The sequence below is a fragment of the Rhipicephalus microplus genome, chromosome 4 (genome assembly GCF_043290135.1).
Source record: "Rhipicephalus microplus isolate Deutch F79 chromosome 4, USDA_Rmic, whole genome shotgun sequence".
Taxonomy (NCBI): Eukaryota; Metazoa; Arthropoda; class Arachnida; order Ixodida; family Ixodidae; genus Rhipicephalus; species Rhipicephalus microplus.
Genome location: NC_134703.1, coordinates 2426995 through 2449231, shown reverse-complemented (window position 1 = coordinate 2449231; position 22237 = coordinate 2426995). Strand labels below are relative to the sequence as shown.

Here is a 22237-nt window from a genome sequence, read left to right as displayed (position 1 = left end):
ACGGCTTCTTTGGGTTGTTTGTTATGAAGTAACCATGAATAGGGACTATTTGTCACTAGTTCGAAATCAGTACGTGATGTAAACATTGTAATAATTCAGCTAGCAAGTTCATTTTCAGGATTTTTTATTACCATTTTATGATATATCTTGCTAACGTCTTTTTTCAAACGTCAAGATTAGTTACAAATCAGTTTTCATACGTTTAACACTTCGAATGAGGTTTTGTAAGCTTTTCATGCTATCCAGCTAAAGCTAGACCATCAGTTTTTCATTCCAATATTTTGTACCATGATTAACCTTTCTTTTTTTGCTGTCAGCAATTATATGCAAGAACCCTGCAGCTAATCAGCCACATTTTTTTTTTCGATTTAGGATCCCCCTTACCTGCTGTCACCTGGTGGAGGGAAATGACCTTGCTCGATGATCAGTACCACAACACGAGCGAGAGCATCTCACGCAACGAGCTGCTAATCCCAAAACTGGAGCGCTCGGACGCGCGGAGCGTGCTAACGTGCCAGGCGTCGAACACCAACCTGACACTGCCCGTCTACGCCTCCGTTACCATCGACATGAATCGTGAGACAATAGCCCTTTTTTTATGGAAGCTCGTTTAGGAAATAAAATCCATAAACATCACGTATGATTATAAGTTCCCAAACCTTTTAGTTTACAATCGTCAAACGACTCCTCAAAAACGAACGTCCGAAATATTTATCACTCGAGGCTGAGCAAGAGAATGGCTTTTAGATGTAGGTGTGAAACTGTTGACACCAGTAATTGGCTGACGTGTTGATCATTTATTAGGAACTTTAAGGTAAAGCGTACAAGCGAAAATGGACGTCCTTTAAACATCAGTAGAACGACAATGGACTGCGTGAATTTTTAGCTATGTGGACTTCTTGTAGGACACATCAAGCAAACAGGAATTGATGGGGTGCTCTCTGCATTTGCTGCAACCGTAATTGTTCACTGGTGTAATCAATATAAACAAAAGTGCGGTACAGTAATCCGCGTAGAGAATCAAACCTTGTTACTGGCTCTCGTAAAATGGAAAGTGCTCATTGAATGCATATAGATTCTCCCTTCGAGTGAATTTTTTATGCTGACGAGAGACGGTATGTTGTTTCTGCAGTTGTAAGAGTTATAACGGATACAATGTGCATAAAACGCCTGTTCCTGACGAAGAACAACTCGTGGGATCTCCTAAAGTTTTCTGATCCCAATCAAGGACATTTAGCGACATTCCTTATCATACTCACGTTGTATACTGGAAGCGTGCCAGCTTACATCCCATTGTGCAACCTTGGCGCACCAGTTTTTGGCGTGTGGGTGATTCGACAATGAAGGGTGCAAAGAGTGTTTATAAATGGCGAAAGGTGATTTGAAGCTATTTTTGAATTCCCCAGAGACAGCGCGTGTAAAAAAATTATTGAACAAAAAACGAGTTGGTATTACGCGTGCCAACCTTCTTATAACTTCAGTAAAGGTCATCGCATATTCCTTTTCAGATCTTACTCGCGAATGCATTAAGCCTGGAGCTTAGAAGGAGCGTAAGAAATGCGCTGGCAGCGGAACTGAAAGCAGAACCTCGCTGCAGTAATTTCCGCTCTGCGCCTCCATAAATTAGGTTAGGCCGAGGCAAATCGGGTGCCAGGTCTTTGAGGTGCTCAACTTCTTACTTGTCTCACCTCCCATCAAGTTCAGACGGCCGCTTTTACCTATACAGTGCCGCGACAGGCACCTCAAAGGCAGCTTGATTGCATTTCAAGTCGAATGATCGAAGCGCCGTCCTCGCGCGCAGAAGCCGCTTAACTTTACTCGTGAGAGATAGAACTTCAACTCACTTTCAATCGATTCTTTCTGCTTCATGATTTTTAGTACTTATGCATTCTTTGCGTGAACGTTTATGAGATGTACCTATAGCGTCTGCTCTTTTCTTTGAATCACACAAAAAATTTTCTTTCTACAACCCCTCAGTACCATCTTTCCTCTGCTCATCACATTAAGTGCAATCAAAGATAAAGCATTCACACAGTTTTTTTTTGCGCAGTCGGTTTTTTGTAGAGCAATAAAGCTCACGCGATCACGTATAACGCGGGAAATAAATTGGCAGTCGGGTCCAAATAGCACCGGCGCCAGGTTTCGTCCTGTAAGCGACTCAAATTACTCAATTTACATGTGAGTGACTCACTTCTAATGCAGTTCTCTGGGAAGAGATGGTGTAGAAGTGCGAATTGCTCAGAGTTCTGATTTTTGTTTTCTTTACACGAAGGGTACAGTATATACTCTACTTCATGGCGGACGCCCGACTCGTACATGACCGGAGTATTTCTCTGCGTAATGTATAGGCCGCCTTCATGCTTGCGCTGCGCCGCCATTTGTTCTTAGCAGCTTCATAATTTTTTCCTCTTCAACCATGGTGCTATTATTCCTCATTTTTTCTTTCAAGTGAATGCAAACACGATTTTTTTTTTAGTCTGGCGAACTGCTGAAATAATTTTTTTCTTTAATGACACCTACATTTGTCGCAGATAGGCTGTCGGATAGCTTTCTAATGCCCAAAAAAGTCTTTAAGTGCAAGCCTGTACTCGAGTATTTCATTAATCGTAGATATTTTTTCTAGAAAGCTCTTTCCACGCTTTTCTAAACAAAGCTTCACCCATTTTATTGCGTGGAGGGTTTCTCGAGGGTTTCGATCGCTAACTTAAGATGCGAGTCCGGATAATACCAATGCCAGGCACTGTCTCCCACATTGAAGACCCCCTTCTCGTCTGTTTCTTTTATTAAGCAAAAGGTAGCGTCGTACGAATGACAGAAACAAGAAAAGAAAATGTATGCGGGGTAAACAGCACAGAGCATTGGCAAGCTGCTCCGTCAAAAAAAAAAAAATCTCAAACTGTGCAAGCATGGCGCCACACAACAGTGATGGTGTAAACATAAGTCTATTGGAATGGCATGTGATTTGGGCCTTTCAATACTTCATTCTCTCTGCTACGTACACCCAACAACAGTAAACGTTTACTAGACGTTGGTTCTATTTGCACTCTAAATGCAGACTTCTCACGCTTCTATTGCGTAATGTCGCTAACGCAGCTGGTAAGTGTAGCTAAAAGGGTGCAATAAATCTTGCTACCGAGTCAGTTGGTTCACACTTGCAAGTAAAATATGGTTGCGCGCAAACCACACACGGATACAGATAACACGGATGTGTGCTCTTCCATGTCTTTTCTGCCCCGGTGTAGCTTTTTATTATGCGTAACCCCCCCCCCCCTTTTTTTTTTCTTGAAAGGAGACAATAGAAACGACAGGCTTGAACCCTTGCTTGGTTGTTATGGTTCCAGACAAGTATATATCCCTTTCTCGAATATTCTGTCTCTCAACAAAAGTTTCTGTTGTGTGTGCATTCCAACTCTCCGCAAAAAAATTGCTTCTTGTCGCACGTTATATGTGAATCTGTTCCAACGTAGTGCTTTTTGCGTTTCTTTTTCTCTTTGTTATCTTGAGTGATTCATGATCTGTGAAAGTATTGAAGTGCTGTGTGTTACATCCTGCCTATGTTCTCTTGTTTGTACACGTCACTGAAGTGATTTTGTTACATTAGACAGTTGTACTCACCTGAAGTGTTGTTACCAGTTTGCAATAAACTTCCCTGTCCTAACGAAACGCTAAGACAACCGTGACGCTCTTCGCAGTGCGTCCGCTGGACGTGAAGGTGACGAGCGCTCGTGACGTACTCGTGGCCGGTCACCGGGCCGAGCTGCGCTGCCAGTCGCGCGGGGCGCAGCCGGCAGCGCGCATTACGTGGTGGAAGGGCGGTCAGCAACTGGGCCGCACCGTCGAGAAGCTCGAAGGCAACGTCACCTCGAGCACGCTCATTTTCGTGCCCGGTCCCGAAGACCACGAGCGCCTGCTCACGTGCAAGGCCGACAACCCTCAGCTGCCCGACAGCGCCATCGAAGACGCCATCTTTCTGTCTGTCACGTGTAAGTGCACGAAACACACCACTTTGTCGGGATTGGTGTGCTTGACCAACTACGCTGTGAGATTGATTGATTGATTGATTGATTGATCGATTGATTGATCGATTGATTAATATGTGGGGTTTCACGTCCCAAAACCACCATATGACTATGAGAGACGCCGTAGTGGAGGGCTCCGGAAATTTAGACCACCTGAGGTTCTTTACCGTGCACCCAAATCTGAGCACACGGGCCTACAACATTTCCGCCTCCATCGGAAATGCAGCCGCCGCAGCCGGGATTCGATCCCATGACGTGCGGGTCAGCAGCCGAGTACCTTAGCCACTAGACCACCGTAACGGGGCACGCCATGAGATTGTGGCTTGCGTAAGAATAGCGCAACAGTGGATGAAAATAAAGAAGCACCGAGGTAGAAATTGTCTGTTTTAACACATTTTTAGCACAAGTATTGTTTTTTGTTTGCTGCAAGTAAAAATGCAGTTCGGAATATTTTATGGAGAGCTCTGTGCAGGTCGTCTGAAGTTCCGTTGTTGCGCTGGGCTTTTTCGCTATGTACCAGTCAATCAATACCAGCCAGCCATCCCACAGGGCTGGTCAAAGTTCCCAGGCCACTATTCCATGTATTTTACAAGGCACCGTGGCCTGGGAAATCTTGACCCTTCCCGACCATGTACGTATGTATAGTCGGATACAGCTTTACAAGTACGCGCCATTTCTTCGTCAAAGGTGGATGCACGCAAGCCTGTACGAATATGCGCAGACTCCATACCGACGTCACGAACAGGACGGCCAGTAGCCCCGCCTTTGGAAAACATTGTCGAGCGCATGAGTAAGGAGTACTTTTTCTATTCACGGAGGTGATCAGCCGCTCTTCAATCATATGAGGGCAGACGGGGGGGGGGGGGGGGGGGCATATTACAGTTCTTATGTTGTATTCGGCTATATAGTTATCGACGCTGCTCACATATTCTCCCACTGAACCCCCCCACCCCCCGCACTCAGCATACAATTCGAAGCATTAAATACATCTCTCTCACTCCTTGATCATGAAATATTGCGTACCACCAATAAATGCAAAGAAAATTATTTTAGTATTTCTCAGATGTGGGAAATTGCCACTTGAGATTCTTGAAGCATAGGATCTCTACGATTGCACCACTGCGCCATCCATGCGCGCACTTGATTAACAAGGAAGCGATTTTCAGCGTTCGCACGCACCGAAGCGCCACCCACCCAGAAGCAGTTCATGAACGAGAGAGACCCTTTAATAAAGCAGTGCGTGCACACAAATGCGAAGAGAGTCGCCCGACTACAGTACGCCCCTCATACAAGAACACGTTTCGGCAATAATAGTACGGTGCGTCACTACACTCATTTAAAGAAAATCACATTAACGCCAATGTTCATTGTGCGTTGGCTTTGCCGAAATTCTTTACTCTTATGTAACACACGTGTTCTGTCGTGCTCTTGTTCCGAATGGACCGAAGCGTTGTCTGAAGCTGAGGCCTGACGAACACGGGACAGGGTTGGAAGTTTGAAGAGCCTAGATTTATGAAGTTCATAACTGCCACGGGCTACGCACACGCTTTAGATTGCATAAGCCGGCTTGAGTTGAATAAATTGATGTGGGATTTAATCGGATAAATTATTCTCACTTTGCAGGTACTTGTGTCTGAGACAGGCCAATTTTATGCATAAATTACCAAAAAAAAAAGACAACGAAGCCTTGCACCTTTAAATTTTTGTACCTTCTTTGAGTCGTCATTCATATTTAGGTAATATAAAATTCCAAAGTTGTTCCGAGCTGTTTTTTCATACTTCGGAGTTCGAAAAAGTTCCTGGTGCAACGCCAAATGTTAACAGAGATATGCAGATCAGTTTCAAAAACTGTTTTTAGCTGACGTCGAAAATCGCCTCATCTATTCAAGAGAAGTTTTTGTTACGGCATGTAGTACGCTTCCCACTTATTTTCACCCTCGATTTCCTCTTTTACGGACTCTTTCCTTACATAGCCAAATATTGATGATTCAGGCCACCAGATGCCACTGAGGAGCACCCGCATATCGGTGTTAGGGTGAAAGCTGGCACGAATGAAATCTCGACAACCTCTTTCGGTGGACGACGAAGGTCGCAGCTGTCGTTATGCGTTTAGGGGCGCCCTATAGGCAACCGCCACTGACGGTACGCTTCTCCCTCCGGGCGACGTTCGATCGGAGACCTCGTTAATTGATTTACTTGACATTTCGCTTCCCCCTTCGTCTGATTAACTCTTTGTTTCTTGTCGCATCCGTTTAGCGTGAAATGATTTGGTTGAAGCCAGTGCCCGAGCTCGGCACTGGCTTCTTTCTGCGGCTGGTTGCTTTACTTGAAATCTCAGAGAGATCGAATCAGGGTATGCCCAGGGAACGAGTGGCGGAAATCTGAGTACAACAACCCACTTGAGAAAAAAAGAAGAGCAACAACAAAGAATGTGGCTTTCTTAATTTTTTTGTCGTGCTTTTTGTCTGGGACAAACAGTGAATGTGTTTTGCAATTATTTGCCACGAAACGTTTTCTTGCTTGAATGGCCAAAAGGTTTAAGAGTTCCGTGCTGTGTATTCCGTGTGCTGCAGCGTCAACTGATAGGTTGCCACGTAGGGAAAATATGGGAATATAAATTTAATACTTTTTTCAAAACAAAACATGAACGATTCAATCTAATACAAAAATTATTGCACAGATTCAGATGAAAAAAAAAACTAGACCTGGTTAAGTATGAAATGAATGAATGAACAACTTTACTGGTTCCTAGCACTTCACCGGCTTGGACACGTGGCTGGGATTCGATCACGCAACCTTTGGGTCAAGGGAAGGAGGCGATAGGGCATAGGGTGGTGGGGAGGAACTACTTGAAGTAGCTCTCCTGTAGCCTATCAGCCACTCTAGGATGACCTCCTGAATGTCGGACCTCGAGATACGCAAGGCAGCCTCCCACTGCTGCTGACTAGAAATTAGGCGTTTCAAAAGAGGGGGAAGAGTGGGCTTAAGGCAGCGCCACATGATGTGGTTTAAATCAGCAGTGGAGGAGGTGCATAATATACAAGAGGGAGAAGGGCAACAGAACGAATGAATGCGGTGTATGAGGTAAAGAGAAGAAAAGGTGCGAGAGTGCAGCTGTCACCATAGCATTCTACATCTGCGCGGGAGTTTGACACGAGTGGTGAGAAGGTTAAGCGTTCAAACCGGTAGTGTGTGCAAGTTTCGTGGAAATAAATAAGGTGATCCCTCGCTGTAGACGGTGCCTCCTTCGTGGTGAGTTGGGACACATCAGGTGCTCGTGCCCGGTCTGTAAATCATCGGGCCCTGGCATCGAATACGGGCCTCACCGGAAATGAGGCGGCTGGGAAGCCAACTTCATCAGAATTAGAGATAACTGATGGCCAGTTAGAATATTGGAAGAGACAGCAAGTGATGGAAGCACGGCAGACGACTGTACAAAGTGAAGTGACTAATTGACGAAATTTAGGGGCATGAGCACACGTAGGAACGGTTGGGCTGAAGATCGTTGCCGGAGGTCTTAGTCCCAATGCTAGGCTGGTGATTTTTATGCGTGCACTCTACGCTACACTCTTGGGACTTGCTTAGCAAGACAAGCAAACATTGAGTAGTTGAGGTAATTGTTGCCCCAGCAGTTACGCAGCAACCCATGCGCAGTAGAACAGAGCAAGCAGAGAGAATGAAAAAAGAAGTTAGGATGGTTAAACGGGTGTCACCTGGTTATTTACCCTGCTCGATTGTTGGTGGCAAGGAAGAAAGATAGTAACGGTGATGTTTGGCATGACGAGCGAAAACTACGTGATGATAACGAGGCACGCCGCAATGGAGACCTCCGGAAATTTCAACCATCTGGTGTTCTTTAACGCGGGCTGAATCGCACTGCACAAGGATCTTAAGCATTTCGTACCGAGCTCAATGCTACCGGGATTGAACTCGTGAAGTTCGGGTCAGAAATCGAGCGTCGTAACGGCTGTGAGCGTGGGAGAGCAAACAAAAAAAAAACAAAAAAAACAGGGAGGTTATCAAGAGAGCATTTGCAGTTGGTTAGCCCGTACTTTGGAAGCGGAAAGAAATCATCATCATCATCATCATCATCATCATCATCATCATCATCCCGTCATCATTATCTTTTGCGTCGAGCTCTGTGAGATCGTGAAAGTACACAATTCGAGCATACCCACAGGAATTAGCTAGTAGGAAATCTAAATAAATGTACATTCAAACATTGTGTTACCAAACCATAAACGAATGAAAGAACAGGGAAGAACCTCAAAGGAGGAAAAAAAAAAAGAATGGAGGGAAAGGAATGAGTGGTGTAAGCGCGCATACAAAAAGTGTTCCCTGACTTGATCAAAGGTGAGGAAAGAGCAGTTTTCTGTCGGCTTCTCGTGTGAACGTATTATGGACCCTAAACGCTTCACTTAACACTTTTTTTCGCCATTTTTGTTTTCATTGTAACAGACGCGCCGCAGGTCTCGCTGAGCGTGACGTCAACGCACGCGAGCGGCGCCATCCTCGAGGGTTCGGACGTGCTGCTCGAGTGCGCGGTGCGCGCCAACCCGTCGGTGCGTGAGGTCTGGTGGAAGCACAACGGCCGCCTGCTGGACCGGAGCCGAGACGCCGGCCTCGACCTGGTGTTCGGCAACCAGTCGCTGCGGCTCCTGCGCATCCGTCGAAACAGCGCTGGCACCTACCAGTGCCTCGCCAGTAACACGCAGGGCCAAGGCGAAAGCAATCAGCTGCAGCTGCAGATAAAGTGTGAGTGTCGTCATTCCGCTTAGTTTGGTACGTGAATGTGTGCTTGGGCACTACGCATAGCTCAAGAAAGTATTCTCTTTCGCATAAAATTTGAACGAATGAAAGGTATTTTCTGTGTATGTGTGTGTGTGGTGGGGGGAGGAGAAGGGAGGCATAATATTAATAATGGAACTGTCTAACGTAGACGTTAATTTCCGTGGAGCGTAAAGCCTGTTTCACACGCGAGCGATTTCGCCCCAAGAGCGGAGCGGCAGCTATCGCGCGAGCCCAAAGCCAGTTTTTAGAGTATCCACTAGACGTTGCGATGAGCATCGCCAGAGTTCGAAAGATCGGCTCGTGGCTAAGCGTCTGAAGAAAGGAGGAGCAGTGACGTAGGCGGCAATCGACATTCTTTGAAGCATTTCCGCGCGCACAGAATAGACGAAAAAAATGAGAAGCGAGAAGACAAACAGGCGCGAACTCCCAACGAAGTTTATTAAAGAAAGACACCTTATATATATCTCATGGTTGCTCAATAGCGCATGTGCGTAAAAAGAAACAAGCAAGAGAAGAAAACGAAAGAAAAACAAATGATAACGCACCGTGACAGTAATCTCTTTCGTAAGTCCACAACGTGCAGCAGAGTGTGAAAGTCAAGTATGGCTCAAAAAAGGGAACTCCTTGTCAGTTAGAACAATCGAAAGGCTGCTCATACAATTATCAGTACACCTTCTCATACGAAAGGCTTTTACTATTTCCCGGATTAGCTTGTCTTCGTGATAAAACCAAATGTTCGCGTTGCACAAAACAGCATAACATCGGCAGATGCTGCAATGCTCGGCTAGGTGGGTGTGATTGCTATTTTCCGAAGATTTCGTATGTTCATTATAGGGCGATTGTTAAGGCACTGGCCAGTCTGACCAATATATGTACGACCGCAGGTTAAGGACAATAAATAAACTACAGCCATCCTACACATCACAAACGTTTCACTTTCTTTTGTAAGGAAGACACATTTCTTCTGTTGATTTTGTCGAACTTTTGGTCCACGTGACGGCAGGGGCGAAGCCGAGGAGCAAGCATGCGCGTCGACAGGAACTCAGTACACTTCTGCAGTACGCGATAAACACTGCCCATCAGAGCTGCGGGCATCCTGCGAAATCGGCGCATGTGAAACAGACTCGCGTCCACGCGTCCTGATGCCGCTCATTGCAGCCACAGTACTTGCCCTCCAGCATAAACGACATTTCTCAATGCCCAGTCGCTCCTGTGTGTCGCGAAGGACAGAAACTGGTGTACGGCGTCGCCAAGAACGAGGCTGCTCAGGTGTCGTGCGAACTGGAGGCCGATCCCCCGGACGTGTCATTCCAGTGGCGTTTCAACAGCACCTTCGAGGGAGAGCGGCACCTGTCCGCTATGCCGGTCGATAAAGGCCTCCGCAGCGTGGCCACTCACGTTCCTCGCAGCCGAACCGACTACGGCATGCTCTACTGCTGGGGAAAGAACAGCGTCGGCACGCAGGTCAAGCCATGTGTGTTCACCATCGTCGCCGCCGGTGAGTCATTTGTCGTGTCAGAAAAGCCACGTCTCTCGCGTATTTTTAAATCCTCTCTGCACCTCACCTGTCCTGCAAAGCCTCCAAGATCGCAGGCATTGCCGCCATTCTGAGCCTCCCCTAGGCTCGCACTGCCTGCATAATCGGCTCGCCTTTAAACAATCGACTACGCTATGTGGTGACGTCCTGATGTGAGGTAATGATATGTGACGCATGATGATGCCAGAAATTTCAGTGATCTGTGACGTCACATGCGAGCTTCACCAGGCGATGATGACTTCTTTGGATCACTCGAGTTGACGCCTCTGACACCAACTCAATTTTCACGTTTCATGAAGCATCTAGAGCAGTCGACATAATATAGTGACTGAATCGCGAGTAGGTTTATGGAGAGCATAATAACCCATCGTGATACTGTAAAGTGTATGTTTTCTTTTTGTGAAGGAAAAATATATTATGCATGTCTTTTGACTTAGTTTTAGATACTAAAAACCTATATTCTCTTATTTCGCTCTTAGATTACCCTCAGGGCCCAGCGTTTACCATGGGGAAGTGGCTTCAGTCAATATTAAGTTGGCGATCCAAGAAGTTTGCTTTCTCTATGCTTACAAATACATATTGTTACAACGACAGTGAAATACATCAGTTTAAATTGACGCTTTCGGTAATTAAGGCAAGTCTAGCCAATGTTTTTGTTTTTTCAAGTTTGTCTGAACCTAAGCAGAATGAAGGGCAGAAACAATTGAGTAAAAAAATCGCTGCATATCCACGAAGTGAATTACGATGAGTGGGCTGAAGCGTCCATCCATCCATTCGTCCCTGTGTCCTTTCGTCTGTGCATGCGTCCATGCGTCCAATCGCGTTCAAGAATGCAGGTGGCGCACGGGTAACACCGACGAGACGCGAGCCTAGATAGCCAAGTGCAAGTATCTTCAACGCGGCCGCCGCTCTGATCCGTCAATGCTCCACCAACGAGCCGCCACGTACGGCTGAGAGAGGCACTCGTTGGAGCCGATCGGAGAGTAGCGCATGCCGCAGCCAATCGGAGAGTAGCGGCACTTCGGAGAGTAGCGCTAGAGTGGCGTCATCTAGGAAATTAGACGATAAATGGTCATCCATTTCTTTTGCCTTCTTTTCTTTCTCGTCTCTTCTTTCTCGGTTACGCGTTACTAGTCACAAGATCTGACTATAAGGAGCTTCGCCCCTAAGAAGGATTAAAGGGTGCTTGTCTAGAGAGAACACAACCACCCTTACAGGTTTATGAAGCGTTTTTTTCTTTTTAATTCATTAACACCATCATAAAGGTGAAATGTTTACGGACTGCGAAAGGCGGCCACTCTTCAGGAAAATTTATGAAATTGGGAGCATGTAGAACCGTAATACAAAACTACGGAAACGTTATGCCAATGCTCTCAGTATACATACGTCCGTTTAACATCAATAGTGAGATAACCACTTAACGTGCTACACGCGGTGTGGAGGAGTTCATTCGCACTTAGCGAGCTCTCATTAACAATACAAGCAGTGATTGTAATCGGTATCAAAATTGAAATTTTCGTATTGAAATTCTTTTGCGACACTAATCTAAACAAGATAAAATGATTTTGGAAGCGCGTGGATGGTGTTGTGCAGAAAAAATGTATCGAAAGAACTCGAAGTGGTGGCTTTCTCTTTCTTTCTTTCTTTCTTTCTTTCTTTCTTTCTTTCTTTCTTTCTTTCTTTCTTTCCTTATTTCTTTCTTTCTTTCTCTCTTTCTTTCTTTTTTTCTTTGTTTCTTTCTTTTTTTTCTTTCTTCATTTCTTTCTTTCTTTTCTTCCTTTGTTTCTTTCTCTTCTTTCTTCCTTTCTCTTCTTTCTTTCTTCCTTTCTTTCTTTCTTTCTTTCTTTCTTTCTTTCTTTCTTTCTTTCTTTCTTTCTTCTTCGTTCTTTCTTCCGGATGCGAATAATCATTACTCTCCGTTACGCACCAGCTTATATCGACTATTTACCTTCACACATCCTTTCTGTTATTTCGTCTTCTTTATTTTGTCTGTCTCAGCTAGATTCAAGACGGCTCCTGCCCTGGATCACTTTTAGCAGTCGGAATTCGGAACTCATAAAACGAAGAGTGATTCGACAGCTAGACTATCGTCGACATGAAAAAAATTCAAGAACTGTTCCAAACTTCTTGCATTGGGCGGAAAGACAAGATTCTTTTCGTTGTTCTTTTTCGCGTATTTTTCTATTCCACAGCCTCTCGCACAAATTGAATCTGTGAACTGACGCCATTTAGACTTTCGTGAAAGGGATTCGCTGTTATCTCCTGACCCAGTACCACGCATTCAGAGAAAGCACTTCCGGATGGTGTATTTTATGTAGTCTCTGGCGAGTTTTGAGTTTATTACGAGAAATACATCAATTTAGTGCACGCAGAGCACTCGTCAGAAGAAAGCAATAAAAATAAGATACGAACAATAATGACTGACTTGAATATAGCATTATAGCTTGAAGTATTTACCATAGTAAAGGAAAACGGGCTTGGTATAACTACGAAACCTTATTCTGACGCACGCATATCTGTTTAATTTTCCACGATATGGTCGATGTCGTGAAAAACATGTCCACCTTAGTAAGCTCTTCCTGTAAGAGCTTTTGTGGTTTTAAAGTATGCATTGAGCGTAATTTTACCGAAACGCTGAATGTCCCTTCGGCCGTGCGTGGGCTTAACGATGTTCTTTTCAAGAGCGAAAGCCATATTGCGCTAGTTTTCCAAGATCATTCATCGCATTGTAATGACTTTGAGCCGCCGGTGTGCAAGTGTGGCGTGCGTGACGTCACGCCACGTGATTAGCTACAGGGAATTGTCGCAGCTGCGTTCGTTTGTAGCTTCGCTGTTGTAGTACCACGCGACCAGACGTAATTAAATGTTATGTGCGTTAACCTTGCATAAGCAAGTCTAACATACTTTTCGCTTTTGTTAGCTAGGTTTGAAAAATTATAACTCATCTAATTTTTTGAAGGGACACCAAAGAGCAAAATGATTTTTCGCAATACCGAAGACTCTGCTCTTACCACGACACGACATCTGGTATATAAACCAGAGAACGAGCCAGAAGAAAATGCGGGTCGAGACGCCCCCTTGATATTCGCGCACAAAACACCATGACGTGATAGACTTTGAAGGCACCTACTGGATCCTACGTAGCTATAATCGGTAAAAGAAAATTACATTCTCATCTGTGGCTGCCATACACCTAGCTTACGAAGTTTCAGAAAATATCATCGAGCCAATGTCACGAAAATATCAAGAGTAGGCTTCGAAATTTCTCATGTCATGCGCCGTGATTTCGGCGTAAAATATAAGAATGAACTTCAGCATAGATTTTATCCACTAATAAGAACCTATCATAATTAAACATACGGCATTAGAGTTCCAAGCGTAGCTGTTGGTAAATCAAAACAGAGTAATGCTTTCTCTTTAGTGCCTCTTTAAGAAAAAAAAAAAACTTCCACAAGTTGATTTAGACAAATAATGGTGTCGTATACCGCCAAAGGCTGACGTATTGCGACATTGTGTCTTTGTTTCCCCCTCCCTTGCCCCAACACTTGATCTTTCTTGCCGACACCTCCATTCCTTTTTCCATTATAGGTTGACATATAGGTCATTCTAATATGGATCAGTATCTCTGCATTCCCTTCTGTCTTGTTTCTTGCTTTCCTTTCCAATAATATGCAATTTGAACGGTGTCAAGCAAAATGATTGATTCTATGCCTGTGCATTTTAAGATGTTATCGATGGAACCTACGCCGAACTGCCACCCTCGACTTCCCAGCCTCCGTACTATGTGTCCTGTTCCTTATTGCTATGCCTGTTGATTTCGTTCACTAGAAAGCTGGGTTTGATAATTATAACATATTAACGAGTACCTTATATAGATATGCAGTGCAAAGATTCCGAGAAAGGTGGATCAGACGAAGCCTTGAAGCCATATTTTATGGAGCTACATTAGCCTTGCGACGTCACAATTTATGTGTAGCCGCGTCACTACGTGCTTAACGTGACTGGTCTCTGTCAAACGAATGAGCTGTTTATTATACCCTGCACTATGCGTGTCTGTCACATGCAGCTGCTGGAAATTCCTCAGCTATTCTGGAATGTACGGGACCTCTCCTTGTCTCTTAGCATGTGGGATATGCAAACATAAGACAGTTTACCTTTAGCGTGAGAGCGGAGGTTAAGGAAAGGGCGTTAGCGTACAGGTATACGTTCGTTGCGTACAGAGTCTTATAGTTTAGCGGAATAGCGTTTACGTGGTTTACGTGCCCCAACTGGTACAGCGGCGCTACCTATCCAATGATTAATAAGTTAAAGAACCGTGAAAAGGAAAAGAAAAGGAGAATGTTTGTGTCACCGCGCGAAGCATTGTTACAAGTTTATTTATGTAATAATAAAAGGAAATAATAATGAACCACGCACCAAACGCGAAAACATTTATGTTGCCGATTTGTTTACATCGATCTTCCAGTTACGCCTAGAGACGTTCGAAATGGAAACTATGTGAAAAATTACGCCAGCTTATCCAGAATACTCAGTCATCAAAGCCAACTGAAGGCAAGCGAAGCCATTTCAAACAGTCTTTTGCTGCGATGGAAGTGAACCATTCAACAACTACGCTAAAATCACGTCGAAGCGGGCGTCCAAGAGTGCCGCCATGTTTTACGTGCACTACGTACACCTACGCTAACACGGTAACGTTAAGTCTGAAAAATAGCGTGCGTACGGTAAGCGATACAGGTAACGTACGTATCTCGGCATGCACACTTCAGTCCTGCTGTTACGGTGCGCTCGGTATCTCGGTAAGACCGGTATACTATGACTGTCTATCCCGTATAACTGTCTGTCCGGTAAGCCCAGTATTTATGACTGCTCACATCACCTACGTAGTCAGGGGTGTGGTTCATATGCTTCGAATCCACCCTGAAATCTTTGCACTTTATACGTGTATAGACGGTCAAACACGTGCAACTATGCGATAAACGTTTCTTGCGCAAACTTACAAAAGGAACTGAAAACACTGAAGAAAGACGTATAAGACATCCTTTCCCCTGTGTGCAGTTTTAATTTCTTTCTTTTAAATGATCTGCATTTCATTTTGCCTGCGAATTTTATCATAATATTCACAGAACCTGTACTTTTCTGCCGTTTTTTTTCTCGTTTTGAGCTTTGAGTCCTTTCCTAAGCTTGCGCAAAAAAAAAAAAAAGCTGATTCTGCCGAATCAGCTAACCTGTAGCCAAGATTTTTCCTTATCTTTATTTACAGGACCTCCGGAACCACTGAGTAACTGCAACGTGGTCAACGCCACTGCTGATTCGCTCAAAATAGAATGTGACTCCGGATACGACGGCGGGCTGGAGCAAACATTTCATCTAGAGGTGAGCTTACTGTGAAAATAAATGTGGGAGGAGCATCAGCATTAGTGTTGCACGTAACATGCAATAAGCCGGAACTCGCGGCAGGTGTCACACTGTCAACAGACTGTCCGATAAGCTTTGTAATAAGGGCTCACATACGTGTGCAGACACACACAAATAAATAAACAAATAAATAAATAAATAAATAAATAAATATATATATATATATATATATATATATATATATATATATATATATATATATATATATATATATATATATGTTGCAATAAGTTCACGTGCTACGTGACGCCACACATGCGCATAAAAGAGTGTTTCACACTCGCCGCTTGGCTACAGAGGGCGCTGACTGACACTCCCACTTCTAAATCACATATAAACCGAAAAAAGTGGGTGAAGGGAAGGCCGCTGTGATAGCTCTGTGGTTAGAGCATCGAACGCGTTATTCGAAGGTCGTAGGTTCGATTCCTGCTAACGGCTGGTTAATTTTTCACCCTCTTTTCTTCTTATTTACATTTTATTTGTTCTAATAACTTCTCCTATACATCCCTTGGCATTATTGTCTGTTAGATCTTATAATATCGTGTCAAAACACGGAAAAACGAGCCCTTAGGTACACACTTCCTTCCCTTATTCATTAACGAGGGTCTTTTACTGGCAGACTCGGTGTCATTAGGTTGTATACGAGGGACAATTGGTCAGATGCCCGTTCGTAATAAGTTCACGTGCTACGTGACGCCACACATGCGCATAAAAGAGTGTTTCACACTCACCGCTTGGCTACAGAGGGCGCTGACTGACACTCCCACTTCTAAATTCACATATAAACCGAAGAAGGTGGGTGGAGTGCAGACCGCTGTGATATCTCAGTGGTTAGAGCATCGAACGCGTTATTCGAAGGTCGTAGGTTCGATTACTGCTCACGGCTGGTTATTTTTTCGCCCTCTTTTCCTCTTATTTACATTCCATTTGTTCTAATAAGTTCCCCTATACAATCCTTGGCATTATTGTCTGTTAGATCTCATAATATCGGGTAAAAACACCTACAAACGAGCCCTGAGGTACACACTTCTTTCCCTTATATATATATATATATATATATATATATATATATATATATATATATATATATATATATATATATATATATATATATATATATATATATATATATATATATATTTGCCCTTCGCGTGCCAAAACAGAAATGGAAGCAAAGACACAAAGACATTCGCGCCTTATTTCTATGCTTCAACCTTCCATACACTGATAATATATGACATCTAAAAGTTGAATTCAATCATCTGGAAGTATTCCATCTCTAAGCGACAAGGTTTTCATAAAGAAGCATCGTAACTTTGACCAAGTGTGGCTAAACATATAAATTTTACAACACCCTTTATTACTTGTAACAATTCTGCATCCTCCTCCCCCATTTTAAGGTAGTATGAAATAGGGTGGAGTTGTTTCATCAGCAATTTGAAGCAAGGCAAAATTGTTGCTGTTTATGATTCTCAAGGAACATAAGAATAAAAAGAAAACAACTCGTTTCACTACTCAACAAAGGCTCCCGTAATTCATAGATCGTCTTGGTAAAATGTGAAGAACCTATTTTTATTGGCAGCCCATTGAACAAGGTCACTAAAGTTGAGCCAAAACGTAGTGCTCGTTGTTATTTACACACTGTTTTAACTCTCAAACTAGTGAACGTGTCAGTAACTAGAAAAGAATGCGTTAGCTAGTAGGATCACAGAATTGGCTTGACCGTGTGTGGTTCAAAGGAAAGTAGCTTTCACTTGAATTGATATCATGGACGAAAAAAATTTACAGCATATCCACGGAGAGAATGATGATAAGGGGGGCAAAGGGTCTATCTATCCATCCATCCATTCGTGTGTTCATCCGTCCTTGCATGCGTCCCTGCGTCCGATCGCGTTTGGGAATGGAGACGACGCACGGGTGACACCGACGAGACGCGAGCCAAGGAAGCCGAGCGGAAGCACCTTCAACGCGCTCCCCGCTCTGCTTCGTCGATGCCTCAACAACGATTCGCCACGTACGGCGATTATCTAGGAGGCTGAATGAGGCACTCGTTTTCCGCGTACCCAGGCACAGCCAGCGCAGCAGCCAATCAAACAGTAGCAGTACAGCGTCATCTATAAATACAGAATATCCTCACTCATCTGCAGCTTGTATGCAATTCTATGAAACAGCGCCGTCCATTATACTGTTCGGGAGGTACTGCGTTCTTTTTTTCCCGTCTCTTCTTCTCTCGGTTACGCGTGACGCATGACAAGGTTAGACTAAGAGGAACTTCGCCGCTGAAATGAGTCGTACATGTTTACTTCAATTTTTTTGGATCTTATTGTCACGGCTACAGCAACCTACTTGCTTTCTACCTTGCCAAGGCTTTGCTTTCACATGTCACTTTTTTAAATATATGAAGCGTAGTTATTTAAGCGAAAATATCAGCTGGTAACCATAGCAAGTGCCAGTTTCCTTACAGCTACTGCTTCAGAAACAGGGTACGAATTCATGAATTTTTTTTTTTTTCAGAAAGGGATGTTTTCTATGGACAAGATGTATTTACTAATACTTCTCCCGGTGTCAATGGCGGTACCATTGCATGTTTGTTTTTGTTACTACAAGGCGTTCCACTTCTACGGAGCTATTTTGGACAGTCAAACGCTCATTGACGTGTCTCTCAAACCACATCGAAGGAACCTATGCGTGTTGTTTCACACACTCGCCACGAAAGACGGGCTTTGCGTTGTGTCAGGTGAATTGATCTGATCGGTATAAACATGATGCTACGGTTACCCTTCGCTCTTTCAGGTTATAGACTCGGCGCGCAGTGAGACTCTCGCAACGCGGGAGCAGAAGGAGAGACCGCTGTTTTTGGTGCAACCGCTGCCCCCGGGAACTGAGTTCATAGTGCGCGCCTTCGCTCAAAACGCCAAGGGACGCAGTGACAGCGACATCTTCACAGCGAGCACCGAGGAGGCACGTGATGACGGAGATGGTGAGTGCAGGCTTTATTTTTATTTAATACGAAGCAGCTTATGGCGGAGTTCAATCCAGTAGGCAAATGGCCATTCTGCACTATGTATGCCATGGAGAGAAAAATATAAAAGTGGGAGGTCACGGACTTGGTGTGCCACCCCCTATAGCTATGCCTCTGGCACAAGCTTTTAGACAAAGCTCGGGTTATGTACGCAGCTCTGCAGTTGTGCGGCACATTTTGTAAGGGAACCACTGCGAGGCGAAATTCAGGGCATTTTGTGATCTGCCGAAACTTTCACAATGCTGGCTTGACAAGGTGCGCTTCAGTATACATTGGAGGCCTGAACAAGTGAAGCTTTAACCACGATATGACTAGAGACAACATAGCAGGATGTGCTATATAACATTAGATCAACGCTTACTCACTCTTCAAGATGAGATTGATGTATGTGCGGAGTAAACAATCTGACCTGGTATGAGCGTTGTATGCAAGCACTTGAAGCGTGAATGCACACAACGCGCGCATCAGCAATGAAATATAATGAAAAAACGACTGAAGACCATCGCTTATTCACCACCGAGTCAATCAGGTCAGCTGTCGATGGCGAGTTGATATAGCTTCGTTGGAACGCACCACCTACCCCAAACCTACGTCGTCAAAACAAAACAAAAATAAAGAACACTTGCAGCTCATTGAGTGAACTTTCATATCGGGACTGTACATGACACGACCTGCGACAGTGCAACTTGCCTGAGGGTGATGGCCACCTCGAGCGTTTCTTTAACAGATACCGCAATAAAACTGACAATTTTGCGTGAAAGGCGATCACTCGAGCAGGATAGAAAAAAAGTCTAACACCTTGGACGGTGTTCTAAATATACAGCACTTTCAACATACGTGGTTACGAAAAACTCATTTCACGTCTAGGAGCTCAGCAAGACGTCTATGCAAGTTTTGTGATTGCGTTCTGCCAGAGCCTTTCCTTCGGTCGTAAAAAGCATTGGCAACGAGTTAGGAAAGCTTACGTGCCTCCGAAAGAGTGAGCCTCGATATTGCTTTACAATGTTTGTCAAAAAAAAATATGTGATACGACAGGTGTGCCATAATATTATACATCTTAGCTCTTCGGCTGATTATACTTTAAGATGACTCATAGGAACAGTTTAGTGCCGAAAATAAAACACGAGTCCAATCTGATGAAAGCTGACGATACTTGTGTGTAAAAAAATTGTAATTGAACTTCTGTTTTATAGATGCATCCCACTGTACTCATAGTACATGCATGTCTAGACGTGCGACGGCTAACGTGGCACCGTTGTTTCACAGGAGTTTCATATATATTCTAAACAATCAGAAGGAATACTATGAAAGAAAACAAACTGCACTTGACTTGAGATAGTCAAACAAATTTACTAAACGTATTGTTAATGAACCACAACTGGTAGGAAGTGCGTGTTAAAGGGCAAATCAGTGCTCAATGAATGATCTTTTTGAACATGGGTAACGAAAATCAGTTCAGGCACATCTCCTGATTGTGTACGTGTAATCTAAACGGTATGAAAGCAAAATGAAATTATTTATGGACCAGGCCTCGTAATTTTGATCACACCTCCAGATGATAACGGATTATTGGCACCATGTTATTAAAAGAACTCAGGATAACGCGCCAAATCATCCGTGCGAGTATTTATTTGTTGTTTTTTGCGCATTCATTAGCAGAACCCCTTTTTGACCGTTAAATAGGAACAAAGAGAGGCAGACAACTTTGTTTTCGTTCTCAGAGGCACGGCAGCAGGTAGATTAGGTTGGTCCCCAGCCAACCGTTGGCTAGTCTCATTTCGGAACAGAGAGGCCGTGCCTCTCCGCACGTTCATGGGCCCTCTGGACAACCTGAAGCTGGGCGTCTTATCTGGGGTTTTTGATTGGCGCCCTGTTCTCTTTTAAAGTCCGGTAACTCAGGGCACTGTCGCAGCATGTGACTCAGAGAACAATATTCACCATGATCTGGGTAAAGCAAATCAACTTCCACATAAAACATGCTCAGAAAGTACCTAGGAGGGTAAGACCACGTCTGGCGCTTGCGGAGTGTGCTTGATTTAAAAAGAACGAAATGTATATTTATTTGGTTCACTGGTTTGGGAACAGGTCTTGGCTTAAATTAAATAGGAGAAAAACAGTTCACACATGCATGATACTTCCACGACAGCTCTTTTCACTCATAAAGTTGTTTAAGTTTTGCTCACAACCATTTAATTAGCGATAACAGTTTTCTATTAAGCGAATAACAACAAAAAGCTTAGAATTGAACAAATGAATAAAAAAGGAATCAGGATTCTCGCATTTCTGGCAACACCAAGCAAGGGGCTTCCTCAGAGAGTTTCATTATCGTAGGGAGAGCTTGCTCACAACGACTACGTCCACCAAAATGAATGAGCCAACTTTTTTTGCGTAAGAACACGTGCGGAGGACGCTTCTGTTTAGGCATTAGTCTTTTTGGCTGTTTAGTGCGCGCAAGTACGGATACGCGCACGCTTTATATAGTAGTTTCAGAAATTTACCAGATAAATAAGGTACCTTTGGTGTTATGGTCCTTGGTTTGAGTGGAAGTGGTGCGTTGGAAAAGGCGAAAGTCGCTGCGAGGTGGACGAAAAAGCGCTAATTAATCATGAGCCACTCTACTGAGCTTTCCGTTTCGTTGATGTCGCAGTGAAGATTTTAGACGCCGGCCAGGAAGTCGTAAAGTTTAACGGGTTGCCACAAAATGACCCTAATTCTCGAAGCCCGATATATTAGACGGTCAAGTAAGAAACGAAATATAAAAAAAGGAACAAAGTTTAATAAAAAATAATGATAAAAATATAGCGCATCAAGAAAGACGTTGGCGAAAATGGTACGAAACCGAGGACATAAATGATTACGTTGCGACTCAACTTTTCTGCTCATCTTCTGCTGTTCTTTAACGTTCGGTCTAGTTCACGTGATGACTTGTGTGCACCACATTACTGAGCCAGCTATTGGCCTATTGCGAGCAGCGCCACAAATCACGGGTGCGCATGAGGATCCACGAGCAATGACTCGCGGCTCTTAACACCCGTGATTACGAATTTTCAGGCAGTGACGTCAACGCGTGGACATGTAAGCTTGATGACGTCAGAATATGAACTGTGATGAGCGGCCTCATGAGGGTGTATATATTTATGTCCAGTGGCTATTACAGGCAAAAAAAAAATGGCAGAATATCCACGGAGTGAAAGATGGAGAGTGGGGCGGAGCATCTGTCCGTCCATTCGTTCTTGCTTCTGTCCGTCCATGCGTGCGTCTGTGTGGCCGCCCGTGCATCCATCCGCCCGTCCGTGCGTGCGCCTGTTCGTGCGTCCGCACGTCCATCTGTGCGTCCGTCGCTGCGTTCGTCCGTGCATCCTACGTCCGTCCATGCGTCCATCCTCCGTGCAGTCATCCGTGCATCCGTCCATGCATCTGTCTGTGTGTCCGTTAATCCACCTATTCAACACT

General features: G+C 44.2%; 1 protein-coding gene across 2 annotated transcripts in view; it reads left to right on the top strand.

Annotated features, from left to right (window-relative positions):
- Positions 1-22237, top strand: part of LOC119171377 (neural cell adhesion molecule 2-like) — a 265702-nt gene that overhangs the window by 228704 nt on the left and 14761 nt on the right. For both annotated transcript variants that reach the window (XM_075892101.1, XM_075892102.1), the window contains exons 9-14: positions 373-576; positions 3693-3983; positions 8478-8774; positions 10015-10308; positions 15608-15720; positions 18556-18742. In XM_075892101.1, coding sequence (XP_075748216.1) covers positions 373-576; positions 3693-3983; positions 8478-8774; positions 10015-10308; positions 15608-15720; positions 18556-18742 — 1386 coding nt within the window. The remainder of the gene's footprint in view (positions 1-372; positions 577-3692; positions 3984-8477; positions 8775-10014; positions 10309-15607; positions 15721-18555; positions 18743-22237) is intronic.